Genomic DNA, 23,198 nt, shown 5'->3' on the forward strand with positions numbered 1-23,198 from the left:
ACATAGACCAGGTACATTATGGAAGAATGCTTATTTGGAACTTTTTCCTTTATTTTAAAATTTCCAAAGATTTTTTTGACTCTTTCTTTTTTTTTTTCAGACAGGGTCTCAATTAGTTGCCAAATTGTCTAGGCTGGACTTGAACTTGTGATCCTTCTGCTTCAGCCTCCCTTACAGATGTGCACCCTATGTCTGACTCTTCTATTCATTTTTTAAAACCTAAACATTCTCTGTACTCTTTAAAAATTGGAGTTAGGATGACAAAGAAGGTGCTTTTCCTGTACATTCAAATCAAGAGGATATGGTGTCTTAGTTGTTACACTGAAACTTTCCAAAATATCTTTCCCAATTGCATTTTAAAAGATATACTTAATTTTATTAGTTAAGTCATTCTCATTTTTAAAAAAGCGAGAGAAGGAAAAGGAAAGAAGAAAGGAAAATAAAGATACATCACCCATTTGTAGCCTCATACACTGTGTTGTTGGGTCCATTCCTTACAGAAGAAAATTTCCAGGGCTGAGGCAGGGATGAGAACCAAGCCCACTGCTTACAACTATGCCTGTATCAGTTATCTACTGCTGCATAACAACCATCCCCAAATTTAGTGCCTGTGAACAACAGCTCTTTTGTTTGCTGGTGACTCTGCTGATCAGTAGGCTGGGCTGGCCTCAGCAGGTTAGTTCTGGTCTCACCATGATCCCACCTAAAGCTGCAGCCATCCGGATGCTCTGCTGGGGCTGGGTGGGCTGGGATGCCTTCTCCAGTGTATCTGGTGGTTGCAGCTGGCTCTCCACTGAGCATTTCTTCTCTCATGGACTCCCATCCTTGAGGACTCTCTGGCCTCTTCATATGGGGGAACTAGCATGAGATTGGAAGCTGTCTGGCCTCTTAAGCTTGGGTCTAGATAAATAACTCAACCAGAGAAAATTGAATCCATGCTTCATAATTGATAACTGAATTCATAACTGAATTCCAAGTCTAGCCCAGATTGGAGGTGTGGTGAAACATCCTCCTGGGGAGAGGAGCTGCAAGGGTATACTGCAAAAGGATCAATGTGCAGGGTGAGCATAGTTCCTACAGCAGACTACGCAACCAATGCACCACCGTGTCTGACAGCTGGAAGAGTTTCCCATTAAGCTATTTCTGGTGCCTGGAGCTGCATCTTGGCATGGCCTCTGGCTGTACCACCCTGTCATGGGACCAATGGAGACACAAAGTGAGTAGCAAGCGTTGGCCTAAAGTCTAACTGGACACCAGGTGGCTAGGAATAGGTTAATTATCCACAGAAGTGATGGTCACATGCATTTATCCCACTAAGCCCAGGCCAGTTCCCCTCATCTAGATTACCAAGAGTACTTGGCCACTCTTTTGCCACTTGAATGAGGGGTGAGGGATGAAAAGTACTGTAGTTTGGGTCCTCTCCCAAAGTTTCATGTTATGGAAGCTTGGCCCCTAGTGTGGCAGCAAGAGAGGTGGTGGCATCTTTGAGGGAGAGCCTTGTGAGAGATGATTAGGTCACTGGGGTTCCCCAGTTAGCTTTCTCAAGAGTGTGCTGCCATAAAGGAGAGAACCTGGTCCCCTCAGTGCTCAGGCTTCACGTCTTGCCCTGTGATCCCTCTCCAGTGTGTTCCTGCCACACGACATCCACCATATTATCATGGAGCCAAGGAAGCCCTCACCAGAGGCCAGAGATGGTGCCAGCCCATCTCAGACTTTCTGCCTCTAAAACTGTGAGGTTAATAAACCTGATTTCTTTTCATGTAACCCAGCCTCAGATGGCTTGTTCCAGCCATGGAAAGTAGACAATTAAGTGGGCTGTAACTAAAATTTCCTACTTTTGTACATTTTATTTGAAAATATTCACAACACGAACACAAATCAGCAGGATCTCACCTGTACCTCAAAGCATGAAGGGCAAATAGGAGCACTGAAGTTTAAGCCCTGTTGACTGCCTGGTAAATCCACCCCAGTCTGGAATGGAAGTGAAAGAGAATGCTTCAAGACCAAAACTTGGGTTTTTCTTGGTCCATAATTCTCTGTACATAGATGCTTCTTGTTAGAGTCTGGACCTGGAATATCTCCCGAAGGGCAAGGCTTGGTCCCCACCTCAGGCATTCCTGGGAGGTAATGGACTCTTTAAGAGGTGGGGCCTAGTGGGAGGCAGCGAGGTCATTGGGGGGTGTCTGCGAAGAGGATATGGGGACCCAGCCCCTTCCTCTCTCTCTCTCTCTCTCTGCTGACTGCTGTAAGGTGAGCAGCTTTCTGTACCACAAGCTCCAGCCTAGAGACACTGTACTGCCCCTGGCTCAAAGCAACAGGGCCAAGAGACTGTGGATGAAAGCCTGGGAAACCACGGGCAAAATAAACCTTTTCTCTTGTCGAGTCGGTTTAGCATTTTGTCTCAGTCATGGGAGGATGGCATCAAAGAAAATTTGATTCTACGCTTGGGTGTTTCATGTGGTTGCAAGCTGATAGAAAAGATTTTGGGGGTAGAAGTTACTTCCCAGATTTCCTTTTGTGGGACACATTTGCCCCTTAAAGAGGAGCTCTATTTACCAGGATGTGAACTGAATCAAAGCCAACATAAGCTCTTCCAACTTACTGAAATGATGCAGAACAAATTGAGCCCAAATATACAAATCTTTGTAGAGCCATGAACTAAAGCAATGGTTGGTTTTCCTTTACTCACCAAAAAAAGCATGCTTTCCTTTTTTACTTACAATGCTTTCGTTAGTTTTGCTTTAAAATTTTAAAGAAACGATGCATGATTTTAGCCACACCAAGCAATGACCCCAAAAATCTTGTACATCTTTTACTACAATACTGAAATCTACCTCAAGCTCTCAGAGCCACCTGCTAGCTAAAGATTCAACAAACCACCTCTATACAAAGGTAGTATAATTCAGTGATTTTGCAGTCATCTTTGCCTTAAACTCAACCAGTCAAAAATTGCTGCCTTCCTGCCCTTTTGTGGGCTCTGTTGGATTTAGCATCCCACAGGGCAAGCAGGCAGGAAATTGGGTAGACCAGCTTGGCACCTCCAGCTTCTAAACTGCCGGGCAGAACTCTCCTCAAGCCCCAGAGCCCCCATGAGCCCCACACTCAGGGACTTGGAGGGCCAGTCTGGAGGGTGCACTGGCCTTCCTCAGGCACTTTGGAAGACAAGCAGTCCAGGCAGTGGAGCTCATCCCTGGGTGCTTGAGGAAAAGGCTGGTATGCTTGGGCACAGCCGGCTAGGGCTTAGCACAGAGGAGAGGACAAGACCACAGGAAACTCATTCCCGTGGGAACAGTTTACTTAATGGGAGTGAATGTGGAGCTACAAGCATTTGCAGTACTTAGTCACAATCTCTTTCTCTTCCTTTCAAAATGTTTTAAAGGAGCCATTCTAAACTCAAAGCAGGAGTAATTCAGTAAATCTTGCAGACACCTAAATATCTCCATCACTGAACCACTGGGCACCGGGAGCCAAAGTCGCATCTTTTCTGAGAGTGTGGAGCTGGGGCCGTGAGTCCTCCACAGGCTGGAGAGGAGCCAGGCTGAGTCATTGGCTGACTCAAGTCAAGGCGCCTGCCACAAAGGGCCTTCAGGGAGCAGAGACCCGGATGGATGCCTTGCAAACGTCTTTCCTACTATGCTTCACGGTTCACCCGCCTCTGCTCTCTACTGTTTCTGCTCAGCACAGCTAGCACTGCCCCAGTGCCTGATGAGTGAGTGAACAGAGGTGGGAAACATGAACTTGCAACTAGAAGTTTCCATATCCTTTCATTTCCGGTTCTACGCCCTCCCACCTGCATCTCCCAGGTCAACTTTTTTGCTTAATTTGCTCATGGAAATTATTATAATTGGTGGTAGTGCTGGCCTGAATCATCCTTTCTCATAGTTACTTTCTCATCGCTGAGACAAGATACGCAACACCCAGAGTTAAAGGAGGAAAGGTTTATTTGGCTCACGGTGTGTAGAGGTTTCAGCTCACAGCTGGCTGGCTCTGAGGCGGAGTGGCGTGGCAGAGGGGCCTCACCAAGGAGAAATGGTCCATGGCAGGGCGGGCAGAAGCAGGGAAGCAGCAGGGAAGCAGCGAAGCAGAAACAGCAACAGCCCTCTCTCTGCGTCTTATTCTACCCAGGATGCCTGTCCTTAGTGTGGGCAGCACGCACACCCAGGGAGGGCCTTCCCGTGACCCACACCCAGGACTGTGCCAGACCACGCAGTGCACTGATTTAGTGATCACACACACTTAATCCCAGCACCACACACCCTAGATCCAGCCGCCTCTGAGAAGACCCATCTACGACTGCATGAGACGTTGGGGGTGCATCTCGACAGGCATAACAACCTTCGTGTTTAAAATAATTATTATTCACTGAAATCAGCTCATAGGCGTATGGGACTCATGATACTGTTGATGCGATTTAAAAAAATTTAAGTATCGTGATTATTCACAGTAGAAATCTTAGTTAAAACAACAAAGGAAAGTTTAAAACTCCATCCATTTAGGCAAACAAATCAGTTGCCTGCTTACTTTCAGCCGCTGCCCATGTGCATATATAATTTTTGTATAATTGCAAACATTTCTGTAGCTAAGTATTGTGCCATCTAAACTTGCTTTCTTTCAGCTAAAGTGCAATTCATTTCACACTCAAGACAATGATGTCCCTGACAATGATAAAAATGACCGTCATTTATGGACCTCCGACTCTGGACCAGTGCTGTACCTATTGTGTTTCTGATCCCCCAAACAAGGCTGAGCCAGGCAGAACTCTTACCTAAAGTCACAAATACCAGCAGTTCTCAGGATCATTAATTCTCAACCAATTGCTTTACTACCCAAGCTAAGCAGTTTACCTGTTCACCTCACCTGAATCCCATAGCAACCCCAAGCTATTATTATCTCCATGAGGAAATCGAGGGTCAGAAAGGCCAAGAAACTGGCCCAGCTCCACACAGCTACACAGTGACAGAGCAAAGAATTGACCATAAGGTTCCGACTACAAAGCCCAACTCTCAGTCCAGGATTCAGGCTGGAACAAGAACCTCTCTGACCGCCTACAGGGCCTCAGTCTCCTGTGTTTCTCTCATTACTTCAGTGTACAGGGGAATTTCTTTCTTTTAACATTACTCAGACCAGATCTGGAATTAAAAGAGTAATGGGTAATTCTCCAAATGGAGAAATTAAAGTGATCTTCTAACCTACAATGTATCAAATACACAAGTGAAATACACATTATGTACGTGTGAAACTTCCTATCAAAGAGGCCTAAATCTCAGGTAGGGACCGTATACGTCAGTGGACCAAACTTAATCTTTCTGCTTTTTTTTCTTTTTTAAGCAAGCCGTTCAACAAACGATATTTTAAAATGTCACAATAATATTAAAAGGAGACCTGATCTTTCATAGAGCTCTGTACTTTAGTGTGAGGATGGGCAGAATCTCACTGCTGTTGAGGTCATGACCTTGCTGTCTGATGTAAACTCAACATGCAGAATGCTGATTTGGTGTTTGATTACCTATTCGACTTGCAATCAAAGCACCTTTAGCACCTTTAATTTCATTTTTCCTTCACTGCCCTCAAGCAGGACATGTGTTTTGATGAATCCTGCCCTGGGGGCTGGGATGGGCGCAAACTTGACTGGCTTTGGGGTCTGCTCTGGATGGCAGTGGGCACACTCTTGGGTGTGTCTCAGTGGGTCACAGAGGTGTGGCCGGGGTTCCGTGTCTGGGCTCTTGGCCCCTCCTCTCTGGTGCTGCTCCTCACTCCACTTTCCGGCTGCCATGAGCTGAGCAGCTCTGGTCCACCAGCCCTTCCACCACGATGTTCCTGCCCTGGAGCCAGCGGTCACAGACTGGATCCCTGAACAAATGAACTTCTCCTTCCTTCAGCTGTGGGTGTCAGGGGCTGTGTCCAGCAATGGGAGAGCTCAGGAGTACAGGCTCAAGGAACAGATTATGGAGTCCTTCAGTAGTTACCCTATTGAGGACAAACAGGGAAACACGGAAACAGAGGCCTGGAGACCAGAGTGAGCCCAAAAGAGGACTTCTGGGAGGAAGACACGCAGAATAACAGGATGGGCCGCTTTCTGGGAGCAAGCAGAAAAGCTAAATTGGAATTAATGGCGATGGTTTCATTATACTCTGGCCAGCACAGAGCAGACTGGGCATTTTCTTCCAGTTGCTCCAGTCTGGTGCCTTCTGGGCTTGTTTGGGGACAGGAGAATCTTCTAACCACCGAATTCAGAGACAGCAGCCAGCTGTGGGTCCCGTCCCCCTACCCACCCGCCACTGTTCCTCTGGACAAACAGAAGTCAGCAGTTGACAAACAGAGCAAGGTTTGTGTGTCCCTGCTCAGGTCCTGGTGGGTGGAAGGGAGGAGGCCTCTCCACACCGAGTGGGCAGAGCCCGGGGGAGAGCACGGAGTGGGGAAGCTGTGCCTGGGGCTGCACCCTGGCTCTGGGGCGCCAACAGTGCCATGTGTGATGGAGCCACTCCCTAAAAATGTTTCAGTCCAGTGGAGGAGGAGGATGAGAGGGCGGGGACGCTGGACACCAGGCTCTCCACTTCCACACGCTGCTGAGACTCTGCAGGATGATTCTTGGTAGTGGGCCAGCCCAATCATCTGCACCCTGGAGGAGCGACTGGGGTGCAGTGTGGTTAAGGGGGACCCTGCAGGCATGGAAAGGGACCAGTTGGTCCACGCTGGAGAGGCTGTAAGCACTGGAAGGCCTTGGGATCCACCTCTTCCCTCAGATGTCCCTGTACCTGGCGTTTGTCATTTAATTCCCTCAGTAGCCTCAACGAACAAGCTGTGACTATCTGGGTTTCACCGATGAGGAAGTGGAGCACAGACAAGATCAGCAGCTTGCCTAAGGTCACGGTGCGTGGCAGGGAGTCAGGAGTAACACCCAAGGCTGTCAGGCAACCAGGGCTGGGACGGTAACTGCCAGGCCAGGCTGTCCCTCGGGCCGGAAGGCTGTGGCTTGTGGTCATCAGAAAAACCACCAGCCACTTGGCTAAAATGAATTAAAAACAAAACCCTGCAGAACACAGCATCCATGCGGTAGAGAGAACAAGAGTGAACTCCAAAGACCTGGTGTCTGTCCTGCTCTGATACTAACTGGTTGTGCGATTCAGAGCGCCGCTCAACCCCACGGAAGCCAAGCCTCCCATATGAACATGAGGTTAACAGTAGCAGCCCTAGGAGTCTCAGCAGAGTCAGGCGCAGCACACAAAAGTTTCTCCCATTGCCACCAGCACCGATTTAATACAGGGGGAGGCACAGGAGGGACGCTGCCAAACCACCGGCTTGACTGGCCTTGAAGAAACTGTCAAGATCACGGAGCAAGGATAAAATGGGAACCGAACGCATGACAATATTCCTCGAGCAACTGGGGGTGGGCAGGGAGGGGCCGGGGCAACGTGTGCTGAAGCTGCTATTTCTGGAACAGCTCTCATTTCCCGAGATCCCATCCATCACCACTGCCGGACTGTGGTCACAGATCTTTAACAACCTCAAGGCAGGCAGTTTGCAGCGTACTTTTGGTTTTAACGCTGCGTGTACTTTACCTATGCTTCACCACAGGTTGTCCCCAAAAGCTGGCCACAGCCTGAGCTTGGAGGGAGGAAGTGGCTGCTCAGAGAGTGTGGCTTGTTTGCTGTCCCTCCTTGTCCTGCTTCCGGGGTCCCCTAACCCTTGCTCACCTGGGGACGGGCTCCACAGTCGACACTGGCCAGGGAGCTGTGGCCTTCAGCTCTGATTTGGAGGCTGGGGATGCAGCAGTTGGCTTTCCAGTACCATAAGGAAATGCCTGAGACTGACGGCTTCAGAAGGAAAGAGGCTCCCTTAGCCTGTGGACCTGGAGGCTGAAGGGTGCTGTCTCTGCAACCTCACTCAGTTCCGGTGAGAGCTCTGTGGCTGCGTCACATTGCACAGATGACAGTGGTGGCACTGTGTACAGCAGAAAGAACTGCCCCCCAGGGTGGGGGGCAGGAAGTAGGAAGTTGAGCCACACTGGGCTTTGGCTGCCTAAGAACCACAAGGGGTCCAGAGAGAAGGACTTCAGTCTTGTCTCCAAGACAGAGTCCTCAGCACAGAGTGACCTCAGGACAGCCAGGCCCCCTGGACCCTGAGGGACAAACTGTATGCAAACACAAAACTGAGCCAGGACAGATTTTAAAATTCTTCTTTCTTCTGGTGAAAGAAAATAGGTTGAAACAGATATGCATAGGAAAAAGACCCAGATTGACGTATGCAAAATGTTAATTCTTCCTCTTTCTATTTGTCTACATTTTCTGTCTTTAAAAGTTTAAATCGGTAAGACTATTTTAATAGACTGTTTAGACATGCCTCTTTCTTTCCTGTAAATGCCACAGACACTGCGTAGGCATAAGCTGAAAAGTCATAATGAGAATAAAAAGAATTATTTTTAATAGGCATTCCATTATGGTGAATTCGGGGGTAGCTTCAGAGGTTTTTGGAAGCTGCTGTTCTACACTCTCAGCGGCTCAGATTTCTTTTACTTAGGATTAAAGTGAAAGTGGGCATTGGTTTTCCTGTGTGGGAACAACCATGGATTGCAATATACAGAAATGAACACGGTGGGCACACTGGGCACATCCAACACACTTCAGTCATCCCGTGACTTCCCTGGGCTGAAAGATAATCACACTCCTCACCGTGCCCTGGAATTTTAAGAACACTCCCAACACTGCTTCATCCTGAGGCTTATTCCAAACCGGAATCTGTTCAGGAAGATGTGAAAAGTCTGCTTCGGCAAAGGCCAAATGTGTGGGCGACACGGAGAGTCCAGAAGGCAGCAATGTGCCCAGTGCTGTTTATTCCCAGAAACCAGTGTCAGGGTCACCAACCCAAAAGCTGTCCTGGTGTTTCCTGCTCTCTCCAGGCAAACAAAGGTCAACAAGGCTCTCCCGGCCCCAAAGCCAACTGGATAGTCCTGAGCACTCCAGACAGCCCCTTTCCCAGACAAGGAAACTGAGTTCCCAGATGACAAACATCTGCTGGGTGAGCTCCTTCCTGGCCATTGCGTGGCGCACGGAGTGGGCGCTACGTGCATTTTAAACAATTAGAAGAAACCAGGCCCTCCACTCAGCTCATCTCACTAGAGAAGACTGGAACTATTTTTGGAAGGGATTGAGTCTTCTAAATTTTTCTGGGATGATCTTACAACTCTTGCTCTTCTGATTGTCTGGGCAGCAGACTGAGCCAGGTTAATGACTAATTATGTTGTTATTCACGTGCATACAGAGTTATACAGTCATTTCTCTATCTGCATTCCCTCCAGCCTTAGCAGGTAGCACTTGGAAACAAAGAGCCTTGGCATAGTTATTTTATGGTTAAGGGTTTAGGGTTTCCATCCTGGCCTGTGGAATTAGACTAACCGGGTTTGAATCCTGGTTCTCCCACTGACGGTCCACTTGACCCTGGACAAGGAAGTTAATTCTGTGTAAGTGGCCGGGTCTCTCTCTTCGCTTTTGCACCTGTGAAATGGAGATGATTGTCCTTCCCATCCTACACAAGAAGTCCTTAGTATAAAAACTGTCACGTAGTAAACATTCAGTAAATATTGGCTAGCACCGAGTGCTCTAAAATGTTTATTGGAAAAATTATTAAGAGGAAAGAGAGATAAGTGTTACCAAGAAGAAAGCTGTCAGCTCCCGGCTCCATGACCCTCCGACTCCGGCAGCCATAGCATCTCAGACTCGGGAGGAGGTACCAGGAGGGGCTCACTTCCTGCAGAGTCTGTACTGTCCTGTGAGATCCAGGCAGGTAAGGCACGGAAAACAGCTTAGAAATTTAGCTCCATTTTTTTCTCCAATTGAAACTAAAACACACCAGTGTCCCACGAGAAGAACTTCCAAGGTCTCCACCTCTGGGAGGACCCTGGGGCTGACCAGATCTTTCCAGTGGCAGGGGACAGAAGGGGCGCCCAGCTGTCTCAGAGCCCTGGCCGCTCCTCCTGCCCTACAGGGCCCATCTGGAGGTCCGGGGCATTGTCACAGTCCCAGAGCAGCTCCAGGGCCAAGTCCACCCTCGCCCTTTTCTCAGAGACCTGGTCATCACCATGCCATCCCTTTAGTCACCAGCTATTTTTAGGAATTTTTACCCTGTGCGCGAGCCTGGGGCCAAGGTTGCCATAACAAAGCTCCAGACCAGTGGCTCAGCAACAGAAATGGACTTTTCTCAGTTTCGCACAGCAGATGTCCGCAGCAGGCATGGGTGTCTTCTGCGGCTTCTCTCCTCTTCTCACAGGAGGCCGGCTTCGCCTGCATCTTCACCTGGCCTTGCCTCCAAATCCTGCAACCTTTGGAGGCCTTGGCTGTTAGGATTTCAACATGCGAAATTAGGGGGTGCAGTTCCTCCCATAACATCTACTGCATTCTTAGGGTGGAAGTAGATTTTCCAGGAAAGAGAAAAAGGAGTGGGTGTGACTGAGGGAAGTAGTTAGAGTGCCCTCCTGAGATCACGGGTGTCCCATGCTGACCTTACTAAGGTGCCGGCCCTGTGGCTGTTCAAGCATTTAAAGCCACCCTGGAAATGTAGGAGCCCATTGCGAATCAGCCGAACCAGAGCTCCTCTAGTTGGCACCGGGACGTAGGGTCCTGACTCCTTCTGCTCCCTGGTCACTAAGTCACCTCTGACAGGTGCCTGTACAATCTACTTCCCAGAGGTTCCAGGTGACTGGTGCAGCCACGGGGATGACCGCCTGAAGATCTGCAGCTGCGGACAGCGGGCCCTGGCCAGCTCCTAGCGGGCCCCCTCCCACGTGTCCAGGATGAGATGCCGCAGTACGCTGTGTTTCTCCACTGTGCTGCTTTTTCAAGACCAGCCTGCTAATCGCCCTGCTCAGCTGTGACACCCAAGAAAAGCTGAGCGGGTAAAGTTATATGCAGCCACCCTGTGACCTGTGTGCACATACCAGGTCAATAAAACTCGGGCAGAATGACAGTGACAGCTGCCTTGTGGCATTCAGAGGGAATCGAGCAGTTAGCTCTGTCTGGGGCCTCAGCAGCCTGTTTATCATTACAGCTCAGCTGCCCAGAGAAGCCGCAGAGCCTATAGTCGGGGCGAGCACGGCGCTTCCCCCGGGCTGTGTGGGGACCCCTTGGGGACACCTCAAGGCCTGGAGGCCCCGCCGCTAGCCTTCTGCGTGCTCTGCACTGCGCTGCCCCCCCTGCAACAGCCTGGATTTAGCTGCCCAAGCAGGACAGGCTCCCGAGCTTGAAGGAGACAGAGAAGAGAGGATAGAGAGACTCCATGGGGGCCGGGAAGTCCAGGGCCGCCGCCAAGGACAAGGACCCCACGAGGATGCTGCTGTCGAGGAGGAGGCAGAAGTTTTCCTCCTGGGATGACACCCTGCTCTCGGGCAAGGACCCGCGGTCCCTGCTGAGGCGAGGCATGCGCCACGTCAGCTTCAGCCTGGTCACCAAAGGAATGACGGATGTCCCTGACTTTCTGTGGGGTTTGTCCGAGGTCCAGAAACTCAACCTGTCCCACAACCAGCTGCGGGTTCTCCCGCCCGATGTGGGGAGGCTGACTCGGATCGTGGTTCTGAACCTGTGTGGGAACCGGCTCCAGAGTCTGCCCCGGGAACTCAGCCGCCTGCAGAACCTGAAGGTCCTGTTCGCCAACATGAACTGCCTGGCGGAGGTGCCCGCTGAGCTCAGTCTCTGCAGAAGCCTGGAAGTGCTGAGTCTGTCACACAACCGCCTGTCTCAGCTTCCTGCCAGCCTGGCCGACCTCACCAGGCTCAGGAAGCTAAACCTCAGCAACAACCACTTCACCCACATTCCCATCTGCGTGTTCTCCTTGAAGGAGCTGGACTTCCTGCACGTGGGCTCCAATCGCCTGGAAAACATCGCCGAGAGCATCCAGTGCCTGTCCTGCCTGCAGATCTTCATCGCAGAGAACAACAACATCCACTCCTTCCCCAGGTCGCTGTGCCTCATCGCGAGCCTGGAGCTGCTGAATCTGAACAACAACGACATCCAGGCCCTTCCGGACGAGCTCTACCTGCTGTGCAGACTGGGGAGGATCGCCTGGAATCCCATGGACAAAGGGCTCCACATCTCCCACAACCCGTTATCCAAGCCCCTGCCGGAGCTGGTGGAGGGAGGCCTGGAGATGCTCTTCAGCTACCTGAAGGACAAAAAGCACAACTGACACAGGCACTGAAGGTCTGGACAGGGACTGGCTCCCGGGACCCTGGGTGCTGGGTTCTCTCCAGTCTAAGCCATGCTCTCCCTCTAGCATTAGTCAGGGTTTGGTTTGGCTAAATCCTTGTTGAGCATCTGTCTGTGGGAGGTGTCTGCTTTTAACTTGTGTGTTCTCCGCGACCTCCAGGATGGCATGTTCACCTCATTCTAAACAGAAACTGAAGCAGGCTTTTGGGTTTTGCCAGATAATTCATTGCTCTAATTCTTCTGAGGAGCGGTGGTAAGATAAGAGGTCTGAATTCAATGCTATTCGAAAATCAGATATTCACTAAGTGTACGGTATAGTCAGGAGGGTGTGAGGCATAGGAACCACCCATTTTCAGGTGTTTTGTACCCTTGAATGGGAGGCAACCTACAGCCAGGTGGTAACTGCAAGACAAGGTCATCTGCCTGCCACTACGGAGGATCCTTGGGACCAGAGGGTGGGCTGGGGCTGGGCTCCAGGTTGCCAAGGACCAAAACATGCAGTCTTCCCTTGGAGTCTGGGGGAACAGCCATAGGTGTTCTTCCTTTCAAAATGCCCACAGGGTAATCATCAGGCTGCTCGTGTGTAAGTCTGGTGGTACCAGGAGTGGGGTGATGGTTTCCAGACAATAAAGACAAACTGACCTCAGTGTGCAGTTTCTACCTTTTTTTCCAGCTGTCTCCCCCAAGGAATCATCTCAGCCCATCCTTGCTGGAAATGCCGGCCCATGGCCAAATCTCCCCATTCTAAATTTGCTTCCTGGATTGCCCAGGTAAGCTGATCATTGAGCAGAAACAGGGGGCAAGGCACAGACAGGCTCCCTGCAGGAAGTGAGGCCTAGAAAAGGGGAGTCTTCCTTGGCTTTCACGTCTGGGCCTTTAAAAAAATGAGTGTAGTGACATTTGAAAGCTCTTTACACAGAAGTGTCTTGTTCTTCTTAGTTCTGTTTTGCTTTTGATTTTAAGAGTGCACAGCTGCCAGTCAGACAGTGACCTTGGCCAAGCGGTGACAGTGTTCCAGCTCCCGTGTCACTGGATTTTCCTGCCGTCACCGCAGCCCGGAGCCCCAGAATGCAAAGGCACAGGAAGGAGGCGCTGGACCCTGAGCTGGGAACTCGGGAGGAGTAATGAACATCCTGTTCTTTCTACCAAGCTGCTCGGGGTTTGGTGGAGGAACCAGAACCACATGGGCTTCTGCCAGGTGCAGCGAATGATGAACCCTGCCAATCAGAGATCAAAGCAAGGGCAGCACGCGGCGTGGGGTAGCTGGGCCTCGATGAGGAAAGAACAGCGGGTAAGATCGCAGTTAGGCGATTCAGACACACCCATCACTTCCTGCAGCCCCTGACCCTGGTCTCCACACCCTGCCCCACTTTTGAAAGGCTGGGTTCATGCGCAGCCCCTTCGCAGTTTCTGAGTTTAGGCAATTGTAGCCTGTAGCTGCTTTCTTATTCTTTTTCAAGGCTGCCCCAAGGGGGTCCAAATAGCTTATTCGTAGGTGTGATTTTTCCCAAAGGACCCCAAAGTCCATTTTCCTACCCTAAAAGGAGGCCAATTCCTCCTGGGATCGACAGATTCCACAGTTCCATTTGCACATTCCTGCACAAGCTCCTCTGCTCAGGCGCTGCCAACGGACCTCACCAGTACCACACGAAGGCTGCTACAGCGATCTCTTCAAACGCCCAGTCCAGCAGCAAATGGAGAACTCCACGTCCCCTCCAGACCCGAGGCACACTCCCAAGCCTCGGCGTCTCAGCCTAGGGAGCCAAGGCTATGCAGAGCTCTCAGAGGGGTTCTCACTGCACCTGTCGACTCAGTGGGAACTCGTGTGTGAGATTTCCTGTGTGGAACTGGGCAGGACACTCAGGGAGGCTTCGGCAGAAGCACACACAGCTGTCGGAGAGACACCGCATGTGCCAGAGCCATGCCTGCTGGAGTCTACTGCTGCCGGGCTCCCTGGTCTCCACGACCTTGCGACAGGCATTCTTGGGCGAGAAGAGTAGCCCCACGCCCTCCCTGCTGAGTGATCGTCTTGCCTTCCCTCCCCGCCTCTCTGCCCCTCAATCCCTCAGGAACTCCACTCCAGGGAACAAAGGCAACCATATTTTGAAGGTGACCCAAGACTTTTTATGCTTTTTATAAGAAAACAATAGTCAGTCCGGTTGCCTGCCTCCATGGGTGTTTCTCAGAAGTAGCACAGCAAGGTTTGCTTTGTGAGCGCTCCACACTGCACCGAGGAAGTCATGAAAGCACAGTCCTTGCCTGGTGTGCTTCAGATATTGATTCTTTGTGAAAAGTGAATGCTACTTTTTATCGATAAAGGGAAGTGCTGAGCAACACACTGGTTAACTCGCTTAGTTATTCAAAACCGTAGCGTACAGGGAATTTGATAATAACTTTCAGTGTCTTTGCTGTCAGATTCTCCAGTCTGCTGACTGTCCGGGAAAGGCTGCTTGCTTATCTTTTGTCTGTTGGTTACTATCACATCCAAGTAATTTCCAGATATCCTAGAGCTCCTGAAATCAAAGCTCAGAGCATAGCTATATGGCCCTAGAGTGTATTTAGTCAAAGAATATGAGCTAATTGGGTGCTTGAGTGGGAGCTCAGCGATGGGATTGTGGTTTTCATGTCACTCAGTGCCCCCTGCACGCAGGGCTGTCGCAATGAGTTCAGAAATTCCTTTCAGAGCAGTTGCAACTTATAAGCACACAGGCAAACAAAACAAAAAGTCCTATGTTCCTAAGAAAAGAAGACTGTGAAGAGACACATCTGTTCAAGGAAAAATACTGCTACGTGCACCACACTGCTGCATATTAGAAAGAAAAATGCAGTCATTACTTAGCTCATTGGCTTGATGTCTCATTAATAGGAGCCTATACTCCATTCCTGGGCTGTGGGTAACAGACTGCCTTCCTGTAGCAGACGAAGATGGCGTGGATCTCACAAAGAAGGCATGCAAGTGCCAGCAAGGAATAAGGAGGGCGTGCTGCCATATTTGTAGGAATACACACTAAAAGAAATGCTCTTCTGGCATGGATGACTGCATTTTGGAAGTCTGTCCCACATGCCCCAAAGAACCTGCTGAATTCGCATTTTGATCTCCAGGCTCCAAAACAGAGGAGAACAGAATGACCATGGGCTCAGGCATCCATCGGAAACCCATTCAGGGGTCAGCAGTCTGAGATTCTGGGGTCTAGTGAGGCCACAGGCTGCCTTGTGTGGTTTCTTCTGTCCTGGGCACAGGCTTGGGGGAGTCCCCAGACTGGATGGAGTTACTGGTATCCTGTTACAACAGCTAAAAAACCCCACAAATTTGAAAAATGACCTTAACAGGAAACAAACAAAAGAGCAAAAATCCAAGCTGGTAGATTAAGCCAATATGGAGATGCTAAGTACTGTACTATGCCATCAGTATCTACTACACTAATGTCCCAGTGCACTCTAACTTCTTATTCCAGGAATTCTTTTCTGCACTCTACAATATACGCCTGAGAAACACATCCTCGCCAGCCTAGATTTATGTGCAAATAAACTACAGCACCTTTGGTATAACTTTTTAATTATGAGGAATCCAGGAACACCAAAACTCAATGCTTTCATCTAGTGTAAGAAAAGAAAATAAGATTCAGAGAGACATGAAAGCGATTATAAGCAATAATGGGAACAATCCTGACATTACAGAAAAACACATTCTACAAGTGCTCTTTTTAAGTTACTTGTCAAGTTACATGTTGAAGCCAAAGCATTACTAATTAGAAGGAAAAAGAGAATAGCACAGTAATGACAAGGGGAAGTCGGGGGAGGCTCGCAATGAGTTGGGAAGAGCCAGTGTGACAGACAGCGATTAGCACGAAGCTTGCTTTGCGGATTTTCTTAGTAGTGTCCAAGGAATTGGCTTGAAAGGACTGAGCTGGCTTCCTACTGCTTTTCGACTTGCTTTTTATTTTTGCACAGAACAGAAAATAAAAGGCCCACTGGAGTGGGCTCAGAGTATTTCCTGGGACTCCTGAGCGACAGTAACATACATTACCCACAGAGCAGGAGCGCTGGCCTTGACCTTGGGAGCAGGGCTCTGTGCTCTCCAGGGACCTGAGCTCCTCAGGACTCAGGGCCAGACCAGCCCTGCGGGGTCTCCTGACACCGTGCGCCCACCACCCGGTCCCCATGCAGGTACCGGTGAAGAGATTACAGGGCGGTGGGGGAGCTCAGACTACACTGAGCCCGTGCACTGCTCAGCACTTGATGAGCATCTATGTGCCCGAGGCCATGTGGAGCCCTGCCTGGGGACACTGGGACGGACATACCGCTGCCCAAGTGCTCTACGTCCAGGACAGAGGATGAGGCGGCACTAAGCACAAGACATCCTGTGACGACTGCCCCCGGAGGCAGAGAGTGCGAATACATGTGCGCACCAGCACAGAACGGCACCGTTTATTATGGTAGGTTGTTATAGCTGTTTTGGTCTAATTGATAAATAAGCTTTATAATAGATCAGTCTGCATAGGAAAAAATAGTACATGCAGGATTCATTACTGTCCACAGTTTGGGCCATCCACTGGGCGTCCCGGAAGGAACAATTTTACTGTATGTCAGAAATGGAGAAAAAAGAAAGCAGGGGGGAAGAATAGAGGTGTTTGTTCTAGGACATTCTGGAAAGCAGCTGAGAAATCCATGTTTGGAGAGAGATCTGTAGGCGGTGAGGGTTCAGCCAGGTAGACATTTCAGGAAGAAATATCGCAGGCAGAAGAGAAATCAAGCAGAAGGGTAGCCACGTACCTGGTGTCTGTGGAACAGAAACGAAGCCAGCATAGCAGAGAGAGTGTAGGGATCAGTCCTGAGGTCACACTGACGCTGGGAAAGGTGCCTGCAAGGCTTTGCGCCACCAAGGGCTTTGGCTTTTCCTCCAAATGAGGAGGAAACCTTGGGAGGTTGGAAGCAGAGAGGACGACTCCAGATTCTAAGCTGCTTCCTGGAGGAGTTACCTGCACTGCTGTGTTGAGAAGAGGCTTTGGGGGCAAGCTGACAGCAGAGGGAGGAGAGAAGAACCCGCTGCAGTACTCCAGGCAGCAGGGCTGGCGCCGAACCCGGGAAGAGGTGCGGGAAGGTAGTGGCAGGAACCACAGGCGCACTGGCCCAGGCAGGGCTGGACGCCAGCACCCGGGGGAAAGTCACCACTGAGAGAGGGGAAAGCGCTTCGGAGAGAAGGTCAGGGATTTGTTCTCAGTGTGCTGACATATAGGCTCTCAAATGGGCCTATTTGGACGGTCCAGGGGAGAACTCTGGATCGGGTGAGATTTCGAAAAATCTACTAGTGAAATGCATAGGAAAAAGTAAAAATTAACTGTGCTCATTGTGAAGGTTTTGAAGAAAAAAAATGGTGATTTTTTTTTCTCTTTCTATGACACTCAAAGAGTTAAGCTGAGTCATTTGAAAACTTCCCATAGTGCTTATTTTTTCCAGATGAGGCCAAATGAGATACTACTATATCCAGATCCCACATCTGTATGTGTGAAAGTCCTTGAGAACAATGGTTGATGGGAAGAAAGCATTCTCTCATGCCACAGACCGTGCATCTCCCTGCCCTCCCGTCTCCATTTTTAAGTGGTTTCATGTACTAAGTTTTCAAACATTCGTGCTTAAATTACAGGAAAGGATAGCAAAACCAACGATCACATCCCATTTCCTCTCAGGATCCTCGTAGGAAAATCTTCCTTCTATCCATCCTTCTCACAAACACAGTTTAGAGTGGGAAGCTGGATAAGCACTGTTTAGGAGCTGGCCCCACACTCTTCTACTTGAGCCATATTCCATATTCACAGGGTCCTGCTCTCAGTGGGTTCTACTATGTCCCTCCTCTGAGGGACTCATGTCTCTGGTTTATGCACAAGCCCAAAGTGCCTTCATTTGAAACTCTCACTGGTATCATCTTTTACCTTGACCTGGCTCCGCATTCCCTGCACAGACAGGAAAACCTCAAGAGGGTCTCAGGGAGTGAGGGAGGAAGGGAAGGGAGCCGTCCCCGGCTGGCAGGGATCCCCTCCTCCCCCAAGAGGGTTCCTTCCCCTCCCAAGGCAGGACAAGAGTCTTTGTTTCTTTCTGTTGCTGTTTTGTCTTTACAAGGATATCTGAAGGAAAATAACACAGAATGATGAGCACTTTCAAAATCACAGAAGAAATTCTGTGGGCATGTATGCTTTCACTCTCTTCACACCTTGTTCAAATATTCTGATTGTTTATGCCTTGCTAATACGAGGTCCTCTGCCCTCCTGCTTGAGGCAGCAGAGAGGCAGAGAGAGCCACAGGACTCTGTCTCCTCCCTGGGAGTCATCTCCCCATCGGTGCCGGATGATGAGTGTTTTTTTCCATCTCCTTGGGGGACAGAAACATAAAGAATAATTTCTGCTTTGATTGTTGGTGTTTTGCTCACATATCTCTGCATTTTAAAAACTCTACAAACTTGGTAACAATTTACTTTTAAGATTAGACTTTGGGAAAATGAGAGACAAAGGAGAAGAGAAAAAAGAACTCGTACAATAATATATTCATGGGTCTATGTGAAACATTCACAAATTCAACCCAGCATGTAGAACTGTGGGAAGTGGTGAGATGATTTTTTAGCTAAAATGCTATAACCCTGTTGCACAGCCAGTGTCACTGTAAGCAAATATCTATCTCACAGACTGCAAAATCTGTCATAGTTCTTCTTAGTTCTAGAAAAGGATGATGAGCATTTCTGTTTACTAATTAAAGCGGCACAGCCATAGGAAACATAAAGATAATTCAACGTCCAGAGTGTTTATCGGCTGTGAAAGCACAGTTCTTGTGATATTTTAAACTTAGAAGATGGTCATTATTTTAAATTGGGACTTTACTATGTTATCACATCACTTCAGCCTTTAAAACTTGAATTTTCATAGGATGTAATTACGATATTACATGATGCATAGAACCGCCCATTCATTTGATAGCAAAGGTAATGAAATGGTTCACTGTATTCCACTCCATAGCTTAAGTATAGCCAGGCATTTATGATTTTTCTCTTCCTAATATGACCAGACTAACATCCATCCATTGATTTCAGACTCTAGAGACAAACTGCAATAACCCTGAAGATCTGTCCAATCTGAACTTTTTTCCTGCATGTGTATTGTAAACATCGAACTCACAGCAACACAGGACTCTGGGGTGCACAGTCTGGTCTGCTGGTTTCTTCATCTTTCTCCTCTAAATGTGCCTCTGTCTCATGTCTTCTATCTCAGCCAAGGCGCGTCCTCCCTCAAGCCAATCACGTCTTCCTGCTCCAGCCCCCGACCTGCCCACTGCCCCAGTGCACCCTCAAGCCCTTCTGTGGGACACCCTGGTCCTCCACCCAGCTGCCTCCTCCCCATTTCAGTGTGGACCAAGGGATTCGCAAGTGTGAGTCAGACCACGCCACATCCCGCCTTAAAACTGGTTCATGTGCACCTGCGAGGACTTCCGGCATCCTCAGTATGACCTGCGCCCCCTACTGTTCCTCCCCAGTGCTCACCCTCCCCAGTGCTCACCAGGACGGGGATCACCTGCAGATATGGGTCTCTAGGCATGTGTGTGACTACATTAGATCACACACAGCTAGGTGTATAATTCAAAGCAAATCACACGCGTGTTTAATCAAGTGTAACTGAATTACATGTATATACTTATACGTATAATTAAATGGAATTAATGACATGTATGCATGTATTTATATCTGTCCGTATATTAAATGTAATTAAGTTTTATGTACATACAACCATAACTTGGTACATGATTGCTTTGGAACACTGAATTTGGTACTCTCCCCTTTTTTTAGTATACATTTACAGTAAATAATGGTTATATTCACAGGGGGAGTCAGTACATGTACATAACATCTTAATTCTTTTCAAATCCCATCTCCCTCCCCCATATCTTTTGGTCTTCTTCCTGTTTGCAAAAGACCTATCTTCCTGCTTTCTATTATCTTTTATTTTTCTCTTTAATGTATATATACTTTGGTTTTGTGTTTGTTTGGTTTTGTTTTGCTACTTTTTTAAAGAAAGGAAACTCAGAAAGAAACTCAGCAATCCTCCTGCCTCAGCCTCCCAAGTGCTGAGATTACAGGCACGCCCCACTACCCCCACCTCTGTTGTTGTATACAATATAAGAGAAACCATGTGATAGTTAAGCTTGTGTGTCTGCTTTATTTCACTTAACATTATGGTTTCCAGGTGCATCCACGTTCTTACAGACGATTCAGAGACCTGGAGTAGTAAAAGCAATCCCAGGCAACAAAGCAGGGTTGCTCACAATCCCAGATTTCAAGTTCCAATACAAAGCTACAGTGATAAAGTCAGCACGGTGGGCTAGAGATTTAGCTCAGTGGTTCCGCTGTCTGCCTCACAAGCGCAAGGACCCAAGTTCGATTGCCCAGTACCGAAAGAAAAAAGTCAGCACGGTACTGGCACAGAAGCAGACACGAGGATCAGCGGAACAGAACAGAGGACACGGAAACAACCCCAGATACACTCTGCTATCTGATCTTTGACAGAGGGGCCACAAACATACGTTGGAGGACAGATAGCAAGTGGAAGATGGAATCCAGCTCTGTACCTCTCTCTGTGGACTCTGTTCCATGGACTCTTTGCGTTCGGAATCAAAAGTGTCCCGGAGCTGGTATTCGACATGGGAGCTGGAACGTGCCGCTCCTTCCTGCCACCCATCCCGGCCGAAACACTGTGGGTAACGGGCATCTTTGGTGCTCATGGGGCTCCCAGAACCAACTGGCGGTGGGCCCGGAGGCGGCACCGTGTGTGTGGCGTGTGTGTACATGTTAAGTGTGACACACACGCGACCGCTACTGTGCAGAGTCTTTTGCCACCCATGACAATAGGCACGTGCCGGCCCTTTTCCCTCAGGGTACCCAGCACAAAGCACCCTCTCCAGCCCACACAGTACTCAATGCACAGTACTTAGTGCATTTGTAGCTCGCCATTAGAAAGCACTAATTTGTAAATTGTGCCTTAGTTGAAACTCGTTTTCTCCCTCAAATGCTATGTTAAGGAATGGATGCCTTTCAGTGCAAAACAGAGTCAACGGTCCGTGTAGAAATCCTGTCCAGGAGAACCAAAGAACAAACACACAAAGCACTCGTGACTTACTTAGGTTACCATCAATGTTAACAGTGCATGCATAATTGAACTTGCATTCCTGAGTTAAATAAATAAATGATTAGCCCTGGGACAGCATGGCCACCCTGGCAGTAGCATCTCCTTCACTGTTTCAGAGGAGGGGACATTATCTCCTTGTTACAGTTTAGCTACGTGTTTCTTAGCTGGAGCTGTGTGAGATAAACAATCATCATGGTTAAGGCAGTAGAAAGGGCACTCACCGTGAGTCAGGCGTTCCGATCTCGCCAGGTCTCTATTCCGTGGTTGCTGTATCATCCTGTCTTACAAGTTTGGGCCCGAGACACAGCAGCTGAAGCCCTCGTCCCTTTGGTCACTGACGGAGCCAGGCCTTGACTCCGGGTCTGGCTCCTCCCCTCTGGACCATGCTGACTCTCACGCGCTCCCCTGGCCACCAAGGGGACTGGGACTCCGGCACAGGTCCTCGTGCCTTTCTTCCTAAGCAGAGCACAGGAGGAGTTCGACCGCGGAGCTCAGGGGAACAGAAGGAGGCAAAGAGCTGCACAGCTGCCCGCGGTTCCGTCCGGTTTCCCCCCGTGTGTGCGCTTGGCACAGAGCTGGTGGCGTCTAGTCCGGGCAGGGCACCCACGGGCATGCCTCTGCAAGTGGCAGGAAGAGCAGGAGGTGATCTGCTTCAGTCGCTCCACGGCGGTTCACTCTGCTTCATGTTGACAGGCATCATTAACTGGTTCCCCTTTCGTCCGCAGAGAAGTGGGAAGACAGTGAGCCCCTGGCCACCTGTCGGGCAAAGGCCCTGGGGCAGGGGTGCTGCACAGGAAAGGGCCCTGGGGAGAGTCATGAGTCAGTGAAGCTGGAGGGGAGGGACAGGAGGGAGGGCGGGAAGGGTGGAGTTGCCTTCCAGGGCTGTACAGATGGGCAGCAGAGCCATCCTGCCCCACCTGCTTGACCGGGAGCTCCAGGCAGAGTCCACAGCGGGTTCTGGGAGCGCCTCTGCCTCCACACCCTGCTCTGCTCCATCCCTCCTCTCCTGTGGGGGCTCTGCTGCCTTGGGGCAAACGGTTCCATCCTCCCCTGAGTGGAGTCCTCCATCGAGGGCTCTGCAATTCCGCCATGCAGCAGGGAGCCTCATCCCCTCACCACCCTGCGCTGTCTGAGGTCTGAAGGTAATGAACGCACAGAGCGCCCTCACGGGGGGCCCCAGGGGGCATCTCGGCATCTGCTCTGGGCTGCAAGGGTGGTGCCTTTGTTGGCATTTGCTGGAGAAAGAAGTCCCTCTTTGGGGACACTCTGGAGCAGGGCTCCCACCACGGTCTGTGTCCTGAGTCCCAAGCAGACTCAGGCTGAGGCTCGAGCCGTGTGCCCCTGCAAACCCTGCATGTGACCTGCCATGCGGCACAGCCCACGCCACATCACGTATCTTCACGCCCTCAGCTCTGACACACCACGAACCCCCAGAGGCCTGCGATTTCAGACACAAGCAGGCCTCAGACAGGTGGGACCAATTCCTTAACGGCTGTTTCCAATGAGCAGACATAAACATTTTCACATGGATTTCAGCTGAAGGAACTCTCACAACATCCGGCTGCGAAAATCGAAGGCGGCTCATTGTAGCCCTGCGCTCAGCTGGCCCTTCTATCATGCGTCCAGCGCCCCTGAGAGTCACAGCAAATCAGGGGTGCAGTGAAACAGTAACAGAGCGAGGCAGCGGTCACGTAGGTGGCAGCTCTGGCATCTCCAGCTTCAGACAGGGATGGCGGACTGAAACGCCAACCGTGATGGATGACACGGTGGGTCCCACGTGGGCTGTCGGGCTGCTGCAACAGCAGATGCTGCTTGCAGTGTGTGTAAGGCAAAAGACAAA

At 49.8% G+C, this 23,198-nt stretch overlaps 2 protein-coding genes across 3 annotated transcripts in view; one reads left to right on the top strand and one right to left on the bottom strand.

Annotated features, from left to right (window-relative positions):
* Lama1 (laminin subunit alpha 1) overlaps positions 1-22,151 on the bottom strand; it is a 195,123-nt gene extending 172,972 nt beyond the window's left edge. For both annotated transcript variants that reach the window (XM_010638668.3, XM_010638667.3), the window contains exon 1: positions 21,580-22,151. In XM_010638668.3, the coding sequence (XP_010636970.1) occupies positions 21,580-21,634 (55 nt within the window). In that variant the 5' untranslated portion in view covers positions 21,635-22,151. The remainder of the gene's footprint in view (positions 1-21,579) is intronic.
* Positions 11,269-12,225, top strand: Lrrc30 (leucine rich repeat containing 30). The gene has a single exon (XM_010638670.2). The coding sequence runs from the start codon at positions 11,269-11,271 to the stop codon at positions 12,172-12,174; it is 906 nt and encodes a 301-aa protein (XP_010636972.1). The 3' UTR covers positions 12,175-12,225.
* Positions 22,152-23,198: the final 1,047 nt, after the last annotated feature.

This window comes from Fukomys damarensis, unplaced genomic scaffold (assembly GCF_012274545.1).
Source record: "Fukomys damarensis isolate Sample0158 unplaced genomic scaffold, DMR_v1.0_HiC HiC_scaffold_30, whole genome shotgun sequence".
In the NCBI taxonomy this organism is placed as follows: Eukaryota; Metazoa; Chordata; class Mammalia; order Rodentia; family Bathyergidae; genus Fukomys; species Fukomys damarensis.

What these genes read in the sequence shown, in the direction of transcription:
- Lrrc30 (XM_010638670.2), top strand. Translation starts at nt 11,269, where the DNA reads ATGGGGGCCGGGAAGTCCAGGGCCGCCGCCAAGGACAAGGACCCCACG.